Source organism: Marmota marmota, unplaced genomic scaffold (assembly GCF_001458135.2).
Source record: "Marmota marmota marmota unplaced genomic scaffold, marMar, whole genome shotgun sequence".
In the NCBI taxonomy this organism is placed as follows: Eukaryota; Metazoa; Chordata; class Mammalia; order Rodentia; family Sciuridae; genus Marmota; species Marmota marmota.
The window spans coordinates 3,667,016-3,691,280 of record NW_025999932.1 but is presented as its reverse complement, the minus strand read 5'-3'; the positions used below and the strand labels follow the sequence as shown (position 1 = coordinate 3,691,280).

Here is a 24,265-nt window from a genome sequence, read left to right as displayed (position 1 = left end):
GGCAAAAGTCACAAAGTCATTCTTCTTTCTGATTCCAATTCAGACTTCTTTCACCCCCTTAAGGTTGTACAGTTAAATTCATTGCAGCCTGCAGAGGTAGCAAAATTCTAAATTTTAAAGCCATGCAAGACCGAAAGCTTTTCGTGGATAATTTAAGTTTTGCATTCCGCATAGATAACCAAAAAGGAGGTGTTGTGAAGCATAATGCAGATTCTTCATCACTAGAGGCAGATCGGAGGATCTCTGATTTTAAGAGCTGGTTATTTTGAGCCCTTGCTGTCAATTTCCTTTTCACACACAGCAACTGGTGGCAACTAAAAATAATCAGCTTTGCCAGCAGCGAAGAATCTGGTCAGGCTTGGATGGTGGACAATAAGCACAAATAGATCGAGGATCCCTTGCTCGGTTACTTACCTCCTGCCTGTTCATCAGCTTAGTTTGCTGCCATCTGAAAGCTATTGAAAAGCCATTAACAGGCAGGACCGGAGAGCCGCACTGCAGCACACCTCGGTGCGGGGCGTGCGGCAGACTGTGGCCGCGGGAGAGCACCAATTAGCGCTGACTCTTCCCAGGATCCTGGCACCGGGAGCGTGTCAATCAAGGGTGCTACAATAGCACGTGCAGCGCGGTGGCTCAGAACCCACCCGAGAGGCTTCTCTGAACTCCAGCTGCTGAATGAGAATGAGTTGGGAGCTTTTTGCTCGATCATGGAACGGAGCCTTGGTTCGATAATGCATCCCGAGGTAAAGTGTTACCTGAGTAAGGACTCTGAATAATGCATTCTCGGGGACGACAGTTGTAGCAGAAGAGAATGCTGGAACCAGTAGCAGCAAGCCTCCTGCCTGAGACGGAAAGATGTCTCACTATCATTTTATCAAGTGCTGTAAGTAAGCTTGATGATTTGCTCCTGTGGTCGTTTGTCTTCTGGAAGCATGGTTTTATGCAGATGCCAAAATTTAGGCTGGTCTTTTGGAGTACCACACCCGGATGAGTGACGGAGAATGGTGACTTGGAAAGCCATGCAGGCTGAATATGTTTTCTTTTAATTTCTGATTGTGAAATGATTCCATATTCATCCAATTGCTGTAGTACAGATATCTTTAAAACTTTAGCTTTATTTTTTAAAGATATGTAGAGCAACAAAAAGGGGTGTGGGGAGCAAGACGTAGAAATCCTATAAAATATTTCTGGGCATCAGTGCATATTAATAAAGTGCACAGAATGTGATTATAAATGCATGTCTGAAGTCGTGTAGTTACATGTTTCCTCTAGAGTTTCCCTGATGCAGCCTGCATTTGATGCTGCCTCGTGAGCTTGATCTTCAGGGTTATCCTTGACTGTGAACTTTTGTCCTTGGGCTTTGCACCTTCCAGTGACTGTACCAAATGCTGTCCCCTGATGTTCAGCTGGTGGAAGAATAGTTTGTCACCGGCTTTCCTGATATGCTCATTGAGGATTTCTTCATAGCTTGAATATCAGCAGGGTTTCCTGAGCTAGCTGATACCTGCATCTAGACCCCTCCGGATGGTAATGAGAAGGAAGACATATTTACAGCAAAAGTGGCTCACTAGATTCAATTCCTTTCCTCTATAGCACTTCTGAAAACTTCTGTACCTTTATATCATGATCTTAAAGTGACAGATGACATTTTTAGAAAATGGTTTCCTGGTAGGATTAAGGTTTTGCTGGCAAAGGTCACCACAATGTTAAAGTAGGTAACATGTGAAGGGAACACATGTTTCAGATGAATGTTGAGTGTTCTTCTAGAGGACACTAAATAATGATTGAGAAAGAGAGAATATATGACTTTCTCCTGTCTTTGGAGGAGAATGAAAACAGGAATTACAACTCTGTAATTATTGATGATAAAAATGTTACTCTTTAGCTTGCCAAAAGCAGAGTGCTTTTAGCTGGCAGGACAATTTTAACTCCAAAAAGAATGCACTGATCAGCTTGTAAGTTTGTAGATGAGCTCTTTGATTACTAAATATTGGGAACATGCAGTATATTTAAGTGTCACGTACTGTCCTTTGTTTGACCTCGTGCAGCTTGGGGTTATCATGTGGGTGGCACACACTGGACAGCGCTCTCGGATGGTTTTCATGTCGCTTCTCATGTTTTGCTGCACCAACTCAATGCCATTATTTTCCTGTCTGTGCCTCTGCAGAGGAAATTCCTAAAACCCTCTGCATCATTCCCATGAGGAAACTGGGTACTCACTTGGGAAAATGAACACACCTGGCAGACGGCAGCTGAGGAAGCTGGGCAAAGCAAAAGGGACAGAGTGACAAAGACATGGGGGGGTGGGGGCTGTTGGTCATCCAACCTGTAAAGTGACCCTTCCCACCTCATCTTACTTTCTGTTGAGTTGGATTGTTTGAGTACAGAATTACAGGAAACTAAAAGAAGTGAGGCTATTTAGTCAATGGAAGCCTTTGGGGTCATTCTTAGAATCATCAGTATAAGAGACGAAATCTGAGTTAATGGTTTAAGGGATGAATAATTTTTCATTAATGAAAAATTAATAACTGTTGTTCTTGAAAATGTTCCAAATGCTTTGATAAAACATTCCTGATGGATTCATCCAGGCCGTCAGGCACTGCTGCCTAAGGCTTCTCCTCTTCCGAGCTGAGTGAGTGTATGTAGCAGGCCTGGGAGACACTGGGAAGTGTGAGCCTCACCTAGGGCTTGCCCCTCTGCAGGGTGGTGAGATGGGCCCCCAGGAGTCCAGAAGGTCAATGTCCCTGGTGCTGAGCCAGCTGAGGGATTCCTACAGTGCTCAGCATGAGTCTTCAGCTGGATCCAAAGGGTAGTTCTCCTATGAAGGTAAAGCAAGGCCTTTGTGGTCTGAGAAGGTTTACTGATAAGCACCCTGGTGTGCGAGTTAGTGGTTGCTCCTGGTGCACGAGACCCCCGGCTGGCTCCCTGTCCCTGCCAAGACAATCCACAGGCAACGCCCAGCTGCCCCACTCTTTACCCTCCCTCCCACCTCCCTTGACCTCATTGCTATCACCTCCTCTCTTCCTTCTGGCCTTGGCTTATCACCGCGTACAGGAGGCAAAGCAGGGAGTGGCTGAATTCCAGGGCAGGGGTAGGAATTTCTGCAGTGAGTGGCCACAGCGTCCCATGTGCTACAGGGCACAGAGGAAGGAAGGCTTCCCACAATGTCGGGTAACCAAGATCACTGTTTACCAGGAACGTTCAGTCGCCTGGGGAGTGCTCAGGACTCAATGTTAAATCACCTGTGTGCAAAAGGTCTCCTGTCAATCTACCTGAGGTATCTCGGTTTATGAGTTTATGTGATTTTCAGAAATCACTCTATTTTCAAAATGGCCTACAATGGAGATATTTTACTTTCACAGTCATAGGAGGAAAACTTTTAGGCAGCATAAGAGGATATTCATAGAAATAAATGGCTTAGATTCTTATCATTTTCTGATTGCAGGGGATGGACTGAATTCTAGGTTCAGTATGTTTTATATAGAATGTCTAAAAAGCTAAGCTCCAGAAATTTATTGTGGCTATAACAAGATAATTTAAGACCACTTCTACAAAAATACAGATGTTTCATTTATTTCTGTGACTATGACTACCTTCAGGTGGATCTGTAGTGAGAGCCCACCTCAGTCCTGTGCCTGTGTCTGCGTATGCACTCCTCCTTGGCCACACCGCGTCTGCCCTGGTCAGAGGTAACATGAACTTGGCCAGATGGCTCAGCTGAGGTGCATGGAGGAATGAGAAATGCAACTCCAGGAAGTAATGGGCTCCTAACTGTATTGCTCTGTATGACTTTGGAGCTCTGCTTCTGTTTCTCTCTTAGCAAACAGGAGCAAAGGTACAAGTCTACCTGCTCAGTCTGCTCCAGTTGCCTCCTGGGGCCACTCTGCCCAGCCCTTTTCTCCTGGTTCAGCTCTCTGAGCACCCGGGTTCAGAGAAGCACTATTTGCAATAGGTTTAGGTTAAAGTAGGATGACATGGGTATTCTCCTGGCTGCTGATTCAACCAAGAATGAACTGAGGCATAAAGCTTGATATATGCCATAGTAAGCGGGTCACCCTTCTTTTCTTCTTGCCCCTGATTCTCAGGATGCTACCTCCACTAAAGGCCTGCTCTGCTCTGCCCCACACTGCACCTGTCCACCTGCAGGGCAGCAGCTGTGCATTCACTGGACATGCACAGACCCTCCGCCCCTCCCTTCCCTGTAACTGGCACTCTGCTCAGTTCACAGGCAGGGCCAACCCCAAGTCACCAGGCCTTGATCGCAGTGCCCTCTGCTTCCCTCAAGTGGCAAATGCCTGCCGCAGGCTGAACCCAGTCTGCCAGGGTGTTGTCCTCACACCAAAGAAGCTGGATGATCTTGAAGGTCATCAGAGGGAAAGCAAAGTGATTTCCTTTTAGAGTCAGAATCCTAAGTCTCCAGCAGGCAGGTGGATACTGCTCTCCTGCACGCTGACCATGCACAAGCGCTGCTGCCCACAGCCCTTGCCTGCCCTCTGCTCCCCACAGTGCAAAGCAGAAACATCCAGATGAGGTGAGCCTTGGATCTCACAGACGTCTGCCTACGCACCTTCCTTGCCCATGCCTCTTCTGCCCTGTGAATGGCCCACCCCGTACCTGCCGAGAGCCAGGGTGCCCTTGGTCCTGTCCACTCTCGCCTCCCCAAAGTCTTCCCTCCTTCTTCTGCCACCCCCTTTCTCTCCTGCGTCACCAGTCTCTCTTCCAGCATTTCCATCAGGTGACTAGGTGACCCTATATGCCCACCTTCACATAATCAGATGGCTGACTCCATGGGTCCCCTAGTCCCTGGAGTCCCACCCTTTGCTTTGACGTCGTAGGTGTGCTTGGACAGATGGCTTCCACGTGAAGGTGGCCTGCACGTGTGCCTTAGCTCTCTGCTCCCATCTCTGCCTGTGGCTCTGTTCTTGCTACCTACCGTTCACGACTCCCTGAGCCCACTTCAAACCACCTTGGGTGGCAAGGCTCGGTGCACGGGAGACCTCCTGAGCTGACTTCACCTGACCACGCCTCGTGCTCCCTGGCGCTCTGGATGCTCCCCGACTTCACTGATGACTTCCTTTGCCTCCACTGCTGCCTCCTTTCCTCGTTCAGGGCTGGCCTCCACACCTCCCTCCCCCGAGGACCCCGTGCTCTCCTGCAGCTTCAAACGTCACCCGCGTCTTCTTACACACGTCAGTACTGTGGGCCCAGAGGCCCTCTTACAGGCCCCTCTTTCTCCCTCAACAACAGGGACGTCCTTTTAGGCCCCAAATAATATACCCAAATATTCTTTTCGGACACTTGAAAACTGTGTCATATTCCACCACATTTATTAAACCATTTATTGAATCCTTCCCTTTTTGACAGGTATTAAAACATTAGAGCTAAATATTTTGGCTTTTGTTAGAAGAGATTTGACTCACAACAGCAGGAATGCTGAATGAAATGGCACGTGTTGGTTGGGTTTTGTAGAAGCTGCTAGACATCTTTCTGATAAGCTGTAGCATTTTGAGTCTCATGAGCTGTGGGAACATGAAGGCCTCTCTCTCCCGAGGATGCAGCTTCGTGGCTGAAAGATGATTTCCGGGGACATCTGGGTTTTGTTTTCCTAGTGTTAAGGTTTTCCCCATTTTGGAAGAGCTGTATTTCTGCTTTCATTATTTACACTGTACTTTTAAAATTCTTTTTCTTATTGGTGTTATGTAATCTTTCATGTAAGGCAATATTCTAGTTTCTCTGGGTCAGTGTGTTCTGAAGGCAGAGTTCCTGTTTTAGTCTTTTATCGGTGTTTCTGGTGATTATTTGCCACTAACTTTCTACTGATGGTGGGGAAAATGGTCTTCTCTCCTGGATTTTGGATGTACTTGTTGCTGTCTGTGATCTATTTTCCTAAGGCCAAATGATTAATTTTCTCTTTGAAGTAGATAATTCTTATCTTTTAAAGTTAATTTTATCTTTGTAAAGATAATTTTTATCTTTGAACATGTATGTTGGATGTAAGGCTGAGTTACTTTTTATTCCCTTTCTGTTTCTACAAGTACGACCTTCATTGAAATTCCATTGTTGTCACATTTTTAATTCTTAAATATAATTGCTTCTAGCTCTGGTTAGTCACATCGATCCATTTGTCTAGTCCCAGGCGCAGTTTTTGGTTCCTCTGACTTTGTAGACATATGATAAGGCCCATCCTCTCTGATTGAAAGTCTCCTGATTTTCCTAGGAAATCTCACATATTTTCTTTTCCATTCAATATTAAATGAATTTCAACTATACTTAAAAGAAAAACAAATCCCAAGTTGGGTGTTTTATAAAACATATCCAGCAATTTAAAATAAAAAAAAAACAGAATAAGATCTGTTAATTTGTAGTTCTTATGGTCTATTAAATACATTAGTTTCAACACACAACAAAACTGCTTCAAACTGATACTTACCTTTATATCATTATTTATATAATAAAAGAACACTTTGTTAATTTTATCAACACTGTTTTTTTCCTCTTTTTCTTTGTTCTTTTTAGATAAACATGACAGAGTATATTTGACATATTATACATACTTGGAGTATAACTTCCGATTCTTGTACATGATGTCAACACTATTTTATTAAATTCTATTAAAATAAATGATGTTTTTATACTAGTTATATGTCTGGAACAATAGATATAACACAGTTGAGAAGAAAATATAAATTCCCACTGACTCCGGAGGCTGAGGCAGGAGGATAAGTTCAAAGCCAGCTTCAGCAACTTAGTGAAGCCCTGACTCAAAGTTAAAAGACTGGGGATAGCTCAGTGGTAGAGGGTTCCCTGGGTTTAATCTCAAATGCTGAAAAAGACGAAAGAGAGAGAATGAAGAAAGAGACCATTAACTGTGCTGCTAAAGGAAACCATTGAATCTTAGATACCTGTATCTATGTCCATATCAACATTTAGAATTCTCCCTCCTTAGATATGTGAAATAATGTACACATTTAAATGATAAATGTGTGCGTATATATATGCACCGTATATACATATGTACTATACACACACACACACACCTCCTTCCTGTGACATCAGTCAAGAAGCAGAGTTGAAGAATAGGTCATAATATAATAAAATTTTAATCGCGCGTGCACTTGTGCAGCTTCCGTACATTTGACTTTCTGCAGACTTCCCTGGCTGCTTGCGAGGCGGGGTCTAGCTGTGGATCTTGGTGCATCACGAGTTGACGTTGCATTATTAAAGGATTGTCATGGTACCTGGAGGGTCTCACACCCATGTTATCACTTGACATCTGTCATTCTAATGTGATGCTGTCCCCTTAGGCAGCTTGGTGAAGGAGGCTCCATACACTGTCAATCTTGGCTCACTCTCTATCACTCAGGGGCCATAACAGGCCACAGTGACCCAGCTGAGCTGTGTGGACTCGTCTCCTTCTGTTTCATCCTCCACCCATTCGTTCATCCATTCACATATGTATTCATTTGGAAAGTCTTATTGAATGCCTGGTCTCTTCCAAGTACTGGAACTAAGGTACCTGAGAAACAAGCCAGCTCTTGTCACTACTGTCTTGAAACCCCATGCCAGTGAGACAAAGAGCAAGTAAATGAACAGAAATGACCAAAAAAAAAAAAAAAAATCTGTGTAGCAGCAGCTGATACGAAGGAAGTGAAGGAGTTTGAAGAGCTAATAAGTGACCTGGAGCAGACTAAGGGTAAGAAACTATTCTAAGTAGACTGTGGGGAAGATTCTCTTTCCATTAATCATTTCTGAGTGTTTGATGAAGGGAGGGAGGAGTCGGAGAAGCACAGATCTTCAGGAGGAAGCTGCTGCAGAGGAAATAGCAAGTGCAAAGGCCCCGAGGCGGGATTGTTAACTCGAAAAATCAGGGTTCTCAAAGTTCAAGTTTTTGTCTCCCATTTGGTTAATTCTTCCTAAAAGGACACTCAATGCTGCCTTTTATTACAAAGTTCTCACCTACTCAAGCTGATGTCTCAGCACCACTTACCTTTGCTTCCAAACTTCTTGAAGGAGTCTTCCGCCTGTGCTCCTCGGGCACCTGTCCCCCGTTCCTGCAGTCTGGCTCCCTGTTATCACTGAAGTGAGACATCACCCCCTTTGTCGTTCCCACTGTCTTACCTCACTGCATGGTGGACCCGGTGACCATCGCTAGCCTCCTAACCCCCCTGTTGTAACAGGACCTTTCTGCTCCTCGGGGCTCCTGGCTCAGTTCTCCGTTGTTGCTGTGCCTGTCACTCATGACGGACATGATTCTGTGCAGTCAATGGATTTGATTAAATAGACTTATTTTCTGTGAGGACCCCAGTCTAGAGGGAGGTTGGACTGAGTAAGCAGCTCCATGCCTTTCCGTGTGACGGCGCTGGGAGGAGACAGGAGGAGCACCAGCGGTGCCGGGGAGAGCACGCACAGCGCACCAGCTCTGGGAGTGAGCGCGAGGCCTTTGGGGATTCACAATGAGCCCGGGGAGAGAAGGCTGGGTGCAGCCCAGCATCGAGACTCGGTCTATTCCAACAGCCAGCAAAGGCCCTGCCACGTGCCGATAAAGGAACAGTGGGACATTGGACAACCGCGATGCTGTCTCTGGCTTCCCTCTGCCGGGGGTCTGTTCCTTGAGTGATCTTCAAGCCATGTGACTGGATCTGGGTTTGGATCTGCCATTCCAAGAGCATGGAGAGTCGGAATTGAGGGAGGTTGGGGAGGGGCAGTCAGGAAACTGTCCAGGTGACAGATTCGGTCAGGGTGGAGGGGTGGGGGTCCCATGCCTGGTCTGACTGAAGAGGTTTTATAAGGCTGGATTGGCACATTTCACCATCACAGTGAGAGCTCTGGGTGCCATCTTGCTTGTCTTCTCTCCTCTGTACGGGTCCTGTTGAAGTTAATCATTTCGTCTCTACCATCTTTGTTTGGGGAATTCCCAAGAAATGTCTCTGTCTCTGCTGTTTGTCAGAGTTTTCAGACTGACGCCATCAGAGCCCCAGCAGACCACTCGGGCTGCCAACCAGCGCAGCCAGCCTGGGGTGTCCAGACTGTGTCTGTGCTCTTCCCTCCCCATCCGAATGTCCACATCCCAGAGGAACTCTGAAACATGAGCCGAGCTTAGACGTCTCCTGAAAGCAGGCCCACGCCTCTGAAACACTTTCACCCTGAGAACAGACAGCAAAGATTTGTGCTAGAGAGATGAAGGGCAGAGAACCCTGGGCAGGAGCAGCCACTGAGTCCAGGAGGCCAGTTGGGTAGCTCTTAAGATACCCCAAGCCACCGGAGAATGGAGGAAAGTGGGTGAATGTGAGAGAATCAAGTACCACGAGCCCCAGGCTTTGGGACAGATTTAGGAGTCACAGAGGAGGAAACAACACAGATATATAATGCCAGCACCTGGATTCTTGCTCAAGCACCTGTGTCCTTGGTGTGACCTCTGTACTTCAGGTGTGAAGCACACAGGTTGGGACATGACAAATCCATGATGTCCAAGGAGCCCTATCCAGTGTTTAGTTATGTGCCCCAATCTGAAGCTCAGGGTGGTGTCTATTTGCAGCAGACGTGGGATGTTTATTAAGGTGTAATAGGAGCGGAACAACCATCAAGGCAGGACGGCTCAGGTCAGCTCCTTTAGAAAGGCAGCTGGGGAAAGTGCCCACAAAGCAGGTGTGAGGTCTCCAGGCGAGATCAGGAGGGACGCTGTGTCCACTGGCAGGGTGTGCTGAGCAGCATGGCAGGTGGGGTCAGGACCGCAGCCCGTGCCTGGGGAGCATCGCTGACGTAGCAGACAAGGAGGTCACTGGTGAAAGTGGCCGTGAGTGGTGCCAGGGGACAGGTGGAGGTGGATTCACACGGCAGTGACTGAGCACCACCTGGGTGGCGATGAGCATTCTGAGCACGTGCAAGCTCTGGCTCCTGAAAAGAAAATCAGGGATGGGGCAATTGGTGGAGAAGACGGTAGAGCACAGGATTTCACTTTTGTAAGACAGGAAATACATGAGTAGTTTTTGATTCACTGTGTCAAAGTAGATTATGGGTGGTGCATGCATCTGCCTCCACATCTTTGAAATCTCAGACCCATCTTTCCCTCCACATGTGCAGAAAGCCCTCCATAATTTGTCCAATCTACAGCAAGACTGAAAAAAAAAATCACGGTGGGCTACATGTTGGGACCGTGTGTTGTGGTCTTTTGACATTTCCCAATGGCTTGAAAAGTGAAAATGATTATAACAACAGCAACACAGATTTGGAGGAGGCTTGGCATACAGGAAACTGTTTTTCACAAATTGTCATGAATGAATGCTGGAATGAGACACGTGGTGTCCTGTGATGGATTGGTGACCATGGCCCTCCTGTGCAGTGCTTTGAAGCATCTCTTCCAAACCACAGACTGATTCAGGTGCTGCTTTCTAAAGAAGTGTCCTGAAACCACAGGGTCCATCTAAATAATTCTTCAACTCTCAAGTTTTAAACTGACTTAGGCATTCAGGGCACGGTCTAGAGGTCACTGGGGTAAGTTCAAGCAATGCGTCACCTCCACAGATAGTTGTGGTAAAAAAGCAAAATCAGAAGCTCTGGGTGCTGTTAAGCAAGCCGATTAAACACAGGAGGAAGACATTGCTAGTCCTGTGGTCAGCAGTGAGCACCACACCCACTTACTCCCTGCTGGCCACGGCTTTAACTCGGCTGCAAAGGCCTTTTGCTAAGAGTTAAGGTATGGAGAAGAGTGATTAAATGCCAGAGGCTCAGGGGTCCTCCAAATAAGGAGAATTAAGAGACCTGAATTATTTGTTGTCTAGAATGAGGAGTGACAGAGACAGAAGCCCGGGGTTCTGGGAAGTCAAGTGGCTGTTGTTCTTCGCACAGGCTCTTAGCGGAAGAGGAGGAGGGTGTATTGAAGTGGGCAGAGGACAGGATGGAATGAGTGGCAGATGGGCCTTCAGGTGCGTCCGGTCCAGCAATGTTAGCTCAGAGGCATCCACAGTGTCAAGCTGGGGGTCCTCCCGCTCTGACCCTGGGCTCCTGTGCTCCCTCCGTTCCACTCCCCATGCAGGTGCCTGCTCACAGATGTTTGGAACATGTGTCCATGTGTCTGTCTGTCTGTCTCTTATGCATCCACCCACCCACTCATGTATTGATGTATCTCTCACATATCTAAATGATGATAACCATGTGCTAGAATATTAAAATGTATTCATACTTTAGAATATTAACACATGGGAAGGATATTTTTCTTTAAATAACTAGTTATTATGCTACTTTTGAATGGAAGGCCCATAATCTGTCTATATTTTAAACTGCTTTATAGAAAAGGAATTCTTAATGAACTTGAGTTGCTATTTGTAAGCAATAGCCTAAAACATGCTACATTTAACATATCTTTCTACTTTTTATTACCTTGTTTTAATTCTATCTTCAAGTATGGATTCAAACATAAATGAACATTTATGAACTATACCTGCATAGCTGGTCTTCAGCAGGGCATCTATCATTGTTGCAGAAAAGCAATCAGTGTGAGGCTCATATACAGGAACATGCCAGAACACGGGAGCCTAAAAATCCAGTAGGATTTCAGCCCTGTAGACAAACTGCGGGGATTCTGAGCTCCCGCTTTCTGATGGAGATAACAGTAGCAATTTAGACTATAAATAGAGTAATATGAGTGGTGTGCTTTCACTACAGTTTTCTAAAATCTTAGAAGGAGCTAAGTGTGGTTCTGCACTACAGTGTCAAGCAGTTTTGTGTCTCATCCCTGCACCCCAAGAAAACAGATGGCAGGGACTGCTCATTGGGGACAGGAGGAGGACTGTGGCCCTCACGGATCTTCTGCTATTTCTCGTCCCTGATGGGCTATTGCTCTGGCAAAGAAAGACTGATTGTGCAATAAACTTGACTTGATGTTAAAGCCAAATTTACATTAATATGATCTGACATGTTAATGACACAATAATATTGATAAATAAAAATGATCATCAAAAGTAACCAGTTCACATAATGGTAATTAATACTTCCCCCCATGATAATTGCTACATTATAATGGTACACAATGGTGCTCATTGTTACGTATTTGTTCATGTATACAACGTAACAATATAATTTGACTGATATCATTCTCCAATAATTGATATTATCTACAGTAGTTTTCAGTGTTGAAAACGGCCCCCAAACATTGTGAGATTTAATAACGTGCCATATCCTGTGTCCTGAGACAGACCCTCCTGTGGTAAGAACATTCAGGATCTCCAACTTGCCCACTTCCTGCCTCAGATCCCCTTGTACCACCCTCCTTCCTTGTCCCACAAAACAAGGACTAGAGTCTTGTTCTCCTGTCAAGACTCTGGGAAGACCTTCAGCGGCTGTCCTCCTTCCCAGCTGTGGCTGCAGAACACACCATGTCACAAAAGACGAGACAGCTCAACCTAGGGTGGAATTCATGGCGATGCAGAGCAGAGGCCTGAGATATGGCCCCAGAGAGCACCACAGCCCAGCGCTCCGTCCCCTTCCTCCATGACAGCTTGCATACCCTCTCTTTCCTTGTGACAAGTGGCAGAATCTGGAGGGTAGAGAAAGAAGCTTCCTGGCTCACAAAGCAGAGTGACGAGAGCCTTTCCCGGGGCCGAGAGGTGAGGACACAGTGAGGCTGGAAGCCCCGGGAGTGTCCTCAAGGTCAGTCTGTCAGCCCTGCCCTGCCGTAGCCCTATCCAGGCTCAGACTGCTGCCCGTAGCCCTGCCTGCTGGGTCGGAGCCCCATTCCTCCTGGTTCTCAGGGGGTGTTTGCAAGTCGGCCTGGTTCAGAAGTGGCCCTTCCATGAGAGGAAGGACACCCCTCTTATGAAGGGGGGAGGCTTCGTTATTCAAGCTTTGCTTTTTTGGGATGTGAGACCCCCGACCCATTCCACTTAGGTGCCATCTGTGCTTATTGTAGAGTTTGACACACTGCCTTCCCTGGTGAGTCAATTAATTTTGAACATCTCTCCAAAGATTCCAGAGGCACACAGATAAGCTACGTAACCTCATTTTATATTTTGAAAAACGGTTTTGTTCTTTTTGATTGAAAACCAACCATGAAGATGTTACGTTAAATGGAAGTAATTAAAATTGTGAAAATAGAATCCATGGGACATTAAGTCAACCCCCTGCCTCTCTTCAACTCATGATCAACTAATGGTGTCCTGTAGTATTTATTAATTATCTTTAAGATGTGGTGAACTCTTATCTTACAAAAATGTTCTGTGACAGGAATAATCTGTCAAAATAATGCTGGTGAATTGGATATTATTTCGACATAATCAAATGAGCTCCTTCTGTGACCCTGTAGTATAGTGTTTCCTTATTTTCTATAAAGTTTTAAAGTCTGTAATGATTAATCAGGTGAGACTTCTTGCTATATAAACTAGAAAAAAAAGAAATTTTAGCATCTTATTTATACCTAAATATATTTAGAACAAAAAAGGGGAGAAAAGGCAGAGATTATAAAGCTAAAATTAAATATTAACTATAGAATTCAATTTTGTCTCAGTCCCTTTCAAGACTGAAAATATTTTATATCAAAGTGATGTTAAATAAAAACGTTCCAAGGCTCAGGAAGATGATGAGGTGCCTTCCAAAATATTTACTTGCAACCATGAAGTTGGAGTTGCATGGACATGTGCACTCTTGTGACTTAAGAGGAAGGAATTTAAAGAGGAGTTGCTAGTGGAAAGCCTGTGCTGTTGGTCTGCTGTGTGCCACGGGCCCTGTTCGTTTTGCCATGTGGCTTCAGGATGCAGACTGAAGGTCGCTGGGGCCATCTGACGAGAGTCAGCTACAGGGGACGCAGGGTGCTGATCTGGAGGCTGTGCTGTCTGGGAGGTGTGCTCGTAGGGAGCTGGTCTATCCAATACCTGGGCTGGCCGGAATAGGGAGCTGAGTCTCATCTAACCAGAGCTGAAGGATGACACAGGTAGATGTGGACTTAAAGCACAAGGTTGTTCAATAGTTGAAGATCCAAAGATGTATTCACTTGGGCCAGCCATGGTGGCACACACCTGAAATCCCAGCAGCCCAGGAGGTGAGGCAGGAGGACCACAAGTTCAAAGCCAGCCTAAGCAACTTAGTGAGACCCTACCTCAGAATAGAAATAAAAAAGGCTGGGAATGTAGCTCAGTGGTTAAGCATCCCTGAGTTCAGAGCACCAAAAAGTTAAAAAAAAAATGTATATTTGGGGTAGCGATCTAAATTTATTCTCTTGAGTATGAACCCCAAGAGAACGCCTGTGAGTGGCAACCTGTCTGGGCCGGGACTCCAGCTTGATGGGAGCTGTTTTAATCCAATGCCTCACCCTCTTTTGGAAGGGAACAGGGCAGCAATTTGCATTTCCAAATCCTAAGCCATGCAGGAGGGGAGCATGGCCTTTAGCATGTCAGGGGCATCAGGACAAGAAAGGCCCGAGGTCCACAATGTGGCACGAGACCCAGCAGCTGTCACCATGCCATTCTGATCTGAATGTGCTGACCCTCTCCAGAGAAGTCCTCCTGGGGTGTGCTGGGCTAAGGCAGGCCCTGTGCCACACCTCATGCATGTGAGGTCACTGAGACTCGGGGAAGAGAAGCCCTCGGTCAGCCTTGTGCCCAGCCAGTGATGGAGCGAGGCCTAACACCATGCAGTTGATCTCCACAAGTGGGGCTGCAGGTCTGTGGCCACACAGGTCCCAGATGTGGAGGGGTTGCCGGCCAGTTGCTGCTGTGCCCACCAGGTTGAGCCTTGTGCTGAGTATTAGCACCTGGCCTTGATTCTGGAGCAACCTCGGGCCCAGGACAGCACGTACCTGCCCTCAGTCAACCACATCCAGTGGACACCGGGTGTGCTGAGGAAATGAGCCGGGGACCTGGCATCAGGGTGGCAATCTTCAGCTTTATTTTTACCCAGAATTGAATTCTGGAGGTGTGATGACTGTAAATCCATATCCAGGGAAGAGCTGTTCATCATAATCAGGTAACTTGTCATTAAAAAAATATTGCAAGGGAAGTATTAAATGTAGAAGAGCACATATCGAGATGCAAAGATATAGATTTTATATATGTATACAGGAATGTTTATGTCATGTGTGTTTTATTCCCATTTTAACTTAAAAGGACAGCATTCATCATATTCTCCCACTAGGAAAACATGCTCAAATAATCAGATGGGAATGCAAGACAGAGCCTCTAGGTCCATAAATCTTTTTAAAATCTCACAATAGCGGCAAAGTAGCAACATGAAAAACATTGTAGATTTTCTTGAGAGGAATTTAAATCTTAGGTTAATTTAAATAGTTTCTTTACTGTGGAATGAATCATCGGATTACTTTTTCTCTAGGCCCAAATGGAATTCCATTCTACCTTTTTGCCTCTATAGAGAGGGATATGTTTGTGCAGCTTAATTACAAGGACATTCAAATCTGGCTCTTTCCAAAGACTCCAGGGCTGACGAGGGCTTCCTGGAGCTCTGGGGGAGTGTGCTGAAACTGATTACACCCTTGTCTTTGAGTCCTCGTTGTTCTTTTGTCTCATGATCATTGTAAATGCAGTAAAAACAGAAGTCTCTGGAAGCTCTTTATAATAACGGATTCTGAGGATAAAATTCCTGCTAGTGCCGTTGATGGGGGCAGACACCGCCTGTGGGAGTGAATGCCATACCTGTGTGGGGCAGGAGCCCTTCCTTCCTGGACAGCCATCTCTTCGGCTGTCAGCATTTATAACAAACTTTCTTATCAAGTGGGAAACAAGATAAGATTGCCGTTCCATTTTCATAAACACTTAAACTGGACAGCTCCCAGTTCCCTCAGTCCCTGGAGCTGCCATGCTAAGGGTTTGGCCACTTTGAGGAGTGAAAGTGGAACCCTACTGTATTCATCCTTGAGTGACAGGCTCCTTGCACCTAGCAAGATGCCTCCCAGGTCCACCCCTGCAGGAGCAGGGCTCAGGACTTCTTGGAAAGGCTGAGTAACATTGCCTGTGTGCACCTGTCCTGTGGGTCCCTGGGCTGTGGACTCTGGGTGCCTGCACCTCATGCTGTTGTAACACTGCTAGGAACATGGGTGTGGAAATACCTGCTTAGGACCTGGCTTTTGATTCTTTTAGATCTGTACCCTGGAGTAAAAGTCTAAGATGATAAGCTAGTGTCAGAGGGGACTCCAAAGTTTTCCCTAGTAACTTACCTATTGTAATTCTACCAACAGCGAGGAGGTCCCAGGGTCTCCATCCTCACCAGCCCCCATCTTTGGTTGCTTCAGTAGCAGTCCCGTTGTGAACTTGAGGTTCTATTGCATTGTGGTTTTGCCTTCCCATTCTTCTATAATTAGGGATCTTGGACATCTTTCTGTGTGCAGATTACTCATTCGTTTATCATCTTTGGAGCAATGTCTGTCAAGGGTTTTGCCCATTTTAAAAATCTTGTTATTTGGTTTTTGTTGTTGAGTTGTAAGAGTTCTTTACATATTCTGGATATTAACTCCTTATCAGATATATGACCTGCAAATATTTTCTCTCATTCTGTAGATTGTCTTTTCACTCAATTATTTGTGTCCTCTGACACTCAAAATGTTTAAATTTGATGGAGTTCAATGCTTTGTTTTCTGTGCTTTGCATGCCAACCCCAAGGAATCATGGCCAAGTCCGATTCCATGAAGCTCTTTCCCTACATTTTCTTCAGAGAGTTTACAGTCTCAAGTCTATAATCCACATTGAGTTAATCTTTGTACATGGTGTAAAATAAGGGTCCAAAGTCATTCTTTTTCATGTGTGTCTTATTTCTTGTGCTTTAAACATTATTTTCTACTTTTGAAAACTCACAGCAGTAGATGTGTTCAATGTGTATAAATGTTGCATCTGTGAGAGACACAATTCTCTCAATGTCCATTAGGAACATAAGTAGAAAACACCAGAGGACACATGTCATGTGTCTTAAACTATGTCAGAAGCACGGTGTGGGAGGAACGTCCAGGTGCAGGGTACACCGGGGGGACTCTCATCATAGAAACCCCCAGGTGCAAGGTTGGGGGCTTAGAGCAGCCAGGGCCCCACAGCCAGGGGGTCCTGGTACTGCCTACAGCCAACCCAGTCAGAACCACACCATGCAGTTGCCCCCTTTCAGTCAAAGGACATGCTTCTGTGCCCCTGTGTAGGGCTCAGTGACGGTGGCCAATGAGATGGAGGTGACGCCTTCCAGTCCCTGTGCTGCCCAGACCTTAGGAGCCAGGCGAGGGGCAGCCGGGTCGGGTGACCAGGAGCGCAGTGGTCTGGGGTGCACCGCTGCCTCTGCTCACTGTGCGGGACATGGGAGGTCCTGACCCAGCCTCCCTGATCTGCAGACGCCAGCTCATGTGATGGAAGTGTAATCCACACGAACAGAGTCTTCCTTCCAGATCATATTCCCTTTCACCAGGAAAACTGTTATGTACTTATATCCCTCTGATTATTCACTTTTCTTTGGGGAAAAATTGGTCAGTGACTATCCATTCCGACTGTAGCGGGAAGACGGTGGGCCTGCGGCTGGGGCGCACTCGTCTCAGCTTTGCGGGGTCCACTCATGAAGGAGAAACCACATCCTCCAAGCTCCAGATGAAACATCACAAATGACCAGCACAGAAAACGGCTGACCCACTCGGCACTGTCGGCGTTTTATGTCCTGGGGCTGCAGGGCACAGCGGGCAGAGCCCCAGACAGTGGCTGTTCCCGGCAGATCCCTCGCAGCCCAGCTGGGGGGGAAGGGGCTCCTGCCGCCCCCGGGGGTGGCCGGGCCTCAGCGGCCAGAACCATCCTAAGTGGTCCCCACGAGCTGTGGGATCTCATCAGAACTGTCACCACACAGTGTAGAAAGTGCCAGACTCTCCTTGTGAGTGGCTGCAGCATGTCACCAGCCGCATCTACAGCGTGGTCCAGCGGCTCTCCGCCGTCAGCCTCGGGCATTGTAGCTATTTGTCTTTTAATTTTAGCTCCCAGGAGAGGAGTGTGTGTGCCGGTCCTTGTGACTTCATTCACGTCTCTCTGGGGGCTAGTGACGATGGACGTCTCCCCTCATGCACTTGTCCTATGTCTCCGAGAATCGTGTCTCCAATGCATTTTGTGTTTTCTAATGGGATAGATTTCACTGTTGAGTTTTGAGGTTTTATATAGTCTAGGTGGTTTGATATATGGACTCCAAGTATATTTCTCGGCTTATAACTTATTTTAACAATTTTTATACATTCTGATTATTTAAACCTGACAGCAGAATGCACTTTAACGCATCCTACATAAATGGAGTGACTTCTCATTCTTCTGGTTGTACCTGATACAGAATCACACCTGTCATGTAGTCATCTATGCACATAGGGTAATAATGTCCGGTTCATTCTACTATCCTTCCTCTCCCCATATCCCCTCCCCTGCCATCACTTCCCTCTACCTAATCCAAAGTACCTCTGTTTTTCCCTACCCCACCCCCATTGTGAATTGGCATCCACAATATCAGAGAAAACATTTGGCCTTGGGCTTTTGGGGATTGGTTATTTCATTTAGTATGATATTCGCCAGCTCCATCCATTTACCAGCAAATGCCATGGTTTCATTCTTCTTTATGGCTGAGTAGTATTCCATTGTGTATATGTACCACATTTTCTTTATCCATTCATCTGTTGAAGGGCACCTATGTGGGTTCCATAGTTTGGTTATTGTGAATTGAGCTGCTATAAATATGGATGTGGCTGCGTCACTGTAGTATGCTGATTTTAAGTTCTTTGGGTATAAGCCAAGGAGTGGGATAGCTGAGTCTCGTGGTGGTTCCATTCCAAGTTTTCGGAGGAAACTCCACACTGCTTTCTGTGATGGTTGCACCAATTGGCAGTCCCACCAGCAATGCACCTCTTCCCTCATATCCAATAGCTTTTTTTCTTTTTTCTTTTTTTTTTTTTTTACAGTTTCTTTTTAGCTAGAAGGAACATACAGGATATATAGTAATAGGATCCACTTGACATGATTATAAAAGCACAGAACATAAATGTTCTAATCCCAGTCCCCACTCCTTCTCCTTTCACTCCCCTCCTGCCTCCCCCTTCCCTTTCCCCTAATCTGCTGGTCTTTCTGCTCTATACTTACAGGTTTTTCCCTAACTCGTGTCTTGTGGGTGTGCATGACGGGCAGATCCCCTGTGGTATATCACATATGTACGGAGGAGAGTCGGCTCAGATTCATTCCACTGCCTTTCCCTGTCCCTTCCCTGCTGCCTTCCCTCCTTTCTCTTTATCTACTCCACTGATCTTTCTTCCGTTCTTTTTTTAACCTCCCCCCCTCCCATTTTGAATTAGTTTCCATATATCAGAAAAAAGCACTTGACATTTGACATTTGGGGAATTTCATTTAGCATGGTAGTCCCCTGACCATTTCCATCCAGCTAATGCCTTCAGTCATTATTCTTTATGCCTGAGTGAGACTCCATTGTCTAAATGTCCCACATTTCATATCCATTCATCTGTTGAAGGACACCTAGCTTGGCTTCATGGCTGTTGTGAATTGTGCTGCAATAAACACTGATGTGGCTGTGTCGCTGTAGTGTGCTGACTTTAAATCTTTTGGATTTATACTGAGGAGTGGGATACCTGGGTCGTATGAAGGCTCCATTCCTAGTTTTTTTTTTTTTTTTTCAGGAATCTCCATACAGGTTTCCAGAGTGTTGCTCCAATGTGCAGTCCCACCAGTGATGTGGGAGTGCTCCCTTTTCCCCACAGCCTCACCAACATTGTTACTTGTATTCTTGATAGCTGCCACTCTGACTTTAGTGAGATGGAATCTCAGTGTCGTTTTGATTTTCATTTCTCTAATTGCTAACAATGTTGAACATTTTTTTCATAAATTTATTGGTAATTTTTATTTCTTCTTTTGAGAAGTGTCTGTTTGGATCTTTTGCCATTTGCTGGTGTTGTTTTTGGTGTTATTTGCCGTAGTCCGGCTGGGCAAAATAACCGAGAGGTGACAAGCAACTTGAAGGTTGAAGTGGGAACTGAGTGAGAACTCAAAGTAGTGGGCACCCAAGGTAGCAGGAGCCGCGTCTCTGTGGGACAGCAGAGGTACATATACCCAACTAATTATACACAGCTTAACTTAATTAACATCATCTAGATGCAGCAGTCAGCCATTAAGGAATCCTCCTCATCTTAATGGCTCGCTTGTGTTATTTCACAGACCACTCCTCCTGGCAAAGTGCCAGGCGTCATCTTGACTTGGTTTGCATCCCCAACAGTTGATTTCTTTGGATATCCTGGATATTAATGCCCATTCTGACAAAGATTTCTCCCATCCTGTAGGCCCAGTCTTCACACTCTTGTTTATTTTGCTGTGAAGAAGCTCTTTATTTTGATGCCATCCGCTGATTGATCAGTTTATTTCTTGTGCACAAGGAGTCTTGGTCAGTTCCTGAGCTGGACTGTTTGGCCTGCATATTCCTCTAGCAGTTGCAGGGTCTCTGGTCTAATTCCTAGGTTTTTATCCACTTTGAGTTGACTTTTGTGCAGGGTGAGAGATAGGGGTTAAATTTCATTCTGTGGCATATGGATTTCCAGTTTTCCCAGCACCATTTTTGAAGAGTCTATCTTTTATGGCACCTTTGTCTAGCATGAGATAACTGTATTTATGTGGGTTTTTCTCAGTGTCTTCTGTTCTGTTCCATTGGTCTTCATATCTGTTTTGGTGCCAATACCATGTGGTTTTTGTTACTATAGCTCTGTGGTATAATCTGTGGTCTGGTATTGTGATGTCTCCTGCTTAACTTTTCTCTCTAAGGATTGCTTTGGCTATTCTGGGCCTCTTATTTTTTCAGATGAATTTCATGACTGTCTTTTCTATATCTATGGAGAATGTAATTGGAAATTTATGAGAATTGCACTGAATCACGTAGTGCTTTTGGCAATATGGCCATTTTGACAATATTAATCCTGCCCATTCAAGAATGTAGGAGAGCTTTCTAACTTCTAAGGTCTTCTTCAATTACTTTTTTAGTATTCTAAAGTTTTCATTGTAGAGATATTTCACCTCTTTTGTTAGATTTATTCCCAAGTTTTTATTTATTTATGTTTTTGAAGCTATTTTGAAATTTTTCCAATTTCCTTTTCAGATTCATCATTGGAGTAGAGGAACACAATTTATTTTGAATGTTGATCTTGTATCCTGCTACTTTGATGAATTCATTTATGGGTTCTGGAAGTCTTCTGGTGAAGTGGTTTTGGGGGGTCTTCTAAGTAAAGAATCATGTCATCAGCAAACAGAGATAATTTGAGCTCTTCTTTTCCTATTCACATCCTTCATTTCCTTCTCTTGCCTGATTGCTCTGGCTACAGTTTCAAGGACTGTGTTGAATAGGAGTGGTGAGAAGGACATCCTTGTCTTGTTTCTGTTTTTCCAAGAGATGCTTCCACTTTTTCTCCTTTCAGAATAAAGTTGACCTTGAGATTGTCATATATAACCTTTACAATGTTGAGATAAGTTCCTTTTATCCCTAAATTTTTAGTGTTTTAAATATGAATGGGTGCTATGCTTTGTCAAATGCTTTTCCTGCCTCTTTTGAGATAATCATATGATTCTTGTTCTTAAGTCTATTCATGTTGTGAATTACGTTTACTGATTTCTGTATGTTTAACCAACTTTACGTCCCTGGGATGAAACCCACTTGATCATGGGGCACTATTTTTAATGTGTTTTTACATCTGGTTTGCCAGCATTTTATTGAGAATTTTTTTCACCTATTTTCATCCAGCATGCTGGTCTGAAGTTTTCTTTCTTTGATGTCTCTTTGTCAGGTTTTGGCATCAGGGAGATACTGGCTTCATAGAATGAGTTTGGCAGTGTTTCCTTCTTTTGTATTTCATGGAATAATTTGAGGACGATTGATATTAGTTCTTCTTGAAAAGTCCTTGTAGAACTCAGCTGAGAATCCATTCAGTCCTGGGCTTTTGTTTTGTGGAAAGCTTTTGATACTTGAAATTGATATATATTTTCTGTATCTTCACAGCTCAATTTGAGTAGGTCATATGCTTCTAGGAATGTGTCAGTATGTTCAAGAATTTCTAGCTTACTGAGGGTAAAAATTTTCAAAATACCATCTGATAATCATCTTGATTTCAGTAGTGTTCTGGTGATATTTTTTTGTCATCTTGGATTTTATAATTTGATTTTCCCCCTATTTCTTTCTTATTCATTTGGCTAAAGATTTACCAATTTTGTTTATCTTCTCAAAAAAAAAAAAAAAAACTCTGTTTCATCGATCTTTTGTGTTTTTTAAAATCTCAATTTCATTGATTTTGGCTCTTATTTTAATAATTTTCTGTCTCCTACTGATTTGGGTGTTGTTTTGTTCTTCTTTATCTAGCACCTTGAGATGTAATTTTAGAGTATTTATTTGGTGTCTCTCAGTTGTTTAAATTTATGAGCTCAATGCCATGAACTTTCCTCTTACAACTGCCTTCATACTGTCCCAGAGATTTTGAAATGTTGTCTCACTATTCTCATTGACTTCTAAGATTTTTTTAAAAATTTCTCCACTGATTTTCATCTGCTATCCCTTCATCATTCAAATGGGCATAATTTAATCTCCAAGTATTAGAGTGGTTTATGTTCTTATCATTGATTTTTAATTTCATTCCATTATGAGCTGATAGAATGCAGGAAATTATATCTATTTTTTATATTTGCTAAGATTTTCTTTTATTTCCATCTTCTTAATGGTGTCTATCACACAGAAAAGGGTTTTAGTTTTGATGAAGTCCAATTCATCAGCTTTTCTTTTTTTAATCATGTTTTTGGATGAAGTCTGAGTTTCAAAAATTTTTTGTTATCTTCTGGAGGAGTTGTAGTCTTTTGTTTTGCATTGAAATCTATGATACATTTGGATTGCTGTAATAAAGGCATCAAGGTTGAGGTACAGGTAACTTTTCTCCCTGTAGATGTCTTCTTGCTTGAGCATCATTATGGAAAAGGCCACGCTCCTTCAGTGGTTTATGTTACACCTCTGCCACCAATCTGGTGGCTGTCCTTGTTGGGATTTTGTCACCAATCTGGTGGCTGTCCTTGTTGGGATTTTGTCACCAATCTGCTGGCTGTCCTTGTTTGGATTTTGTCACCAATCTGGTGGCTGTACTTGTGTGAGATTTGTGTCTTCCTATCTGTTGGCTCCATTCTGTTCCAATTATCTAAGCATCTACTCTCCCCGTAGCACAAAGAAAAAAGAATGCAGACAGAAGGCAGCAAAATAGATCTGTTTTCTCTAAAAATGAGAGAAGTGATTGCTTAAATGGTCTATTTTTGTCACACTGAAATATTTTCATTGCATGTTAGATTATTTGGTCTTTATCTACATCGTATTTCAAGAGGTATCTAAAAGCACCTACCTTAATTTTAGGAAAGATGTGTCTTAAATTCTACCAGTTATGGCCTGCTTGCTTTTCCGTGGTAGTGGTAATGACATTTATCAACTTGGCCAGTCAATGACATTTTACAAATCTTTTTACATTTTTCAATGTGTTAGTGAGACGGTGTGTGTGCCTTTTGTTGGATTTGAAAACATGATGGTCTTCATCTGGGCTATCAGTCCGGCTAGGCGAGTCCTCCGGAGCATTGCTTTTCTATACAGATAACTGTTTACAAACAGAACTGTGTTTTCCTCCTCCTGAACACGTTTTGTGCCCCTTACCTCTCTTCCTTTGTCACTTTTTCTATGCTAAAATCTTCAATTCAAGGTACAGTAGAAGCAATGACAGCAGGCCCTTTTTTTCTGAAGTTTGGTGGATGTCTTAAAATAAGGTCATTCTTCCTTCCACTGGCAAAACGCTCATGCCTGTCCACTTTGCTAATCTGCACGCAGGTAGGCATTTGCCTGGGTCCTTCTAAATGAGATTGACCTGTAGCTCTCCTTTTTGATTGTGCCCTCATTTGGTTTTATATTAAGCTTTTGCTAGCTCTAGAAAATGAATGGAGGTAATTAACATCTTTATTATATAAAAGAATTGGGTAAAAATGCAAGTTTTCCATCCTTAAATGCTGGAAGAATCATTTCAGCCATATTTCTGATCTTGTTTTTATAGTTGAGTGTTTTCTGTTTGTTTGGGGGAATAAACTGGTTTAATTACTATAACAATATCAATCTATTCAGTTTCTCTGTCTTTTCCAGTCCCATTCCATTAGTTGTATTTTACTAGGTAGTGTAGGTTTCTCATGTCTTTCTTCACTTTTGCTCTTTGTGGTTTCATTTCTAATTGTTTTATATTTTCCTCCTCCTCCTCCCCCTTCTCCCCTCCCTCCCC

At 44.2% G+C, this 24,265-nt stretch overlaps 1 protein-coding gene across 3 annotated transcripts in view; it reads left to right on the top strand.

Annotated features, from left to right (window-relative positions):
• The first annotated feature begins 222 nt into the window (after positions 1–222).
• Positions 223–24,265, top strand: part of Myo16 (myosin XVI) — a 420,601-nt gene continuing 396,558 nt past the window's right edge. For 2 of the 3 annotated variants that reach the window (XM_048800642.1, XM_048800640.1), the window contains exon 1: positions 223–883. In XM_048800642.1, the coding sequence (XP_048656599.1) occupies positions 856–883 (28 nt within the window). In that variant the 5' untranslated portion in view covers positions 223–855. The remainder of the gene's footprint in view (positions 884–24,265) is intronic. The other variant, XM_048800641.1, reaches the window with a different exon arrangement.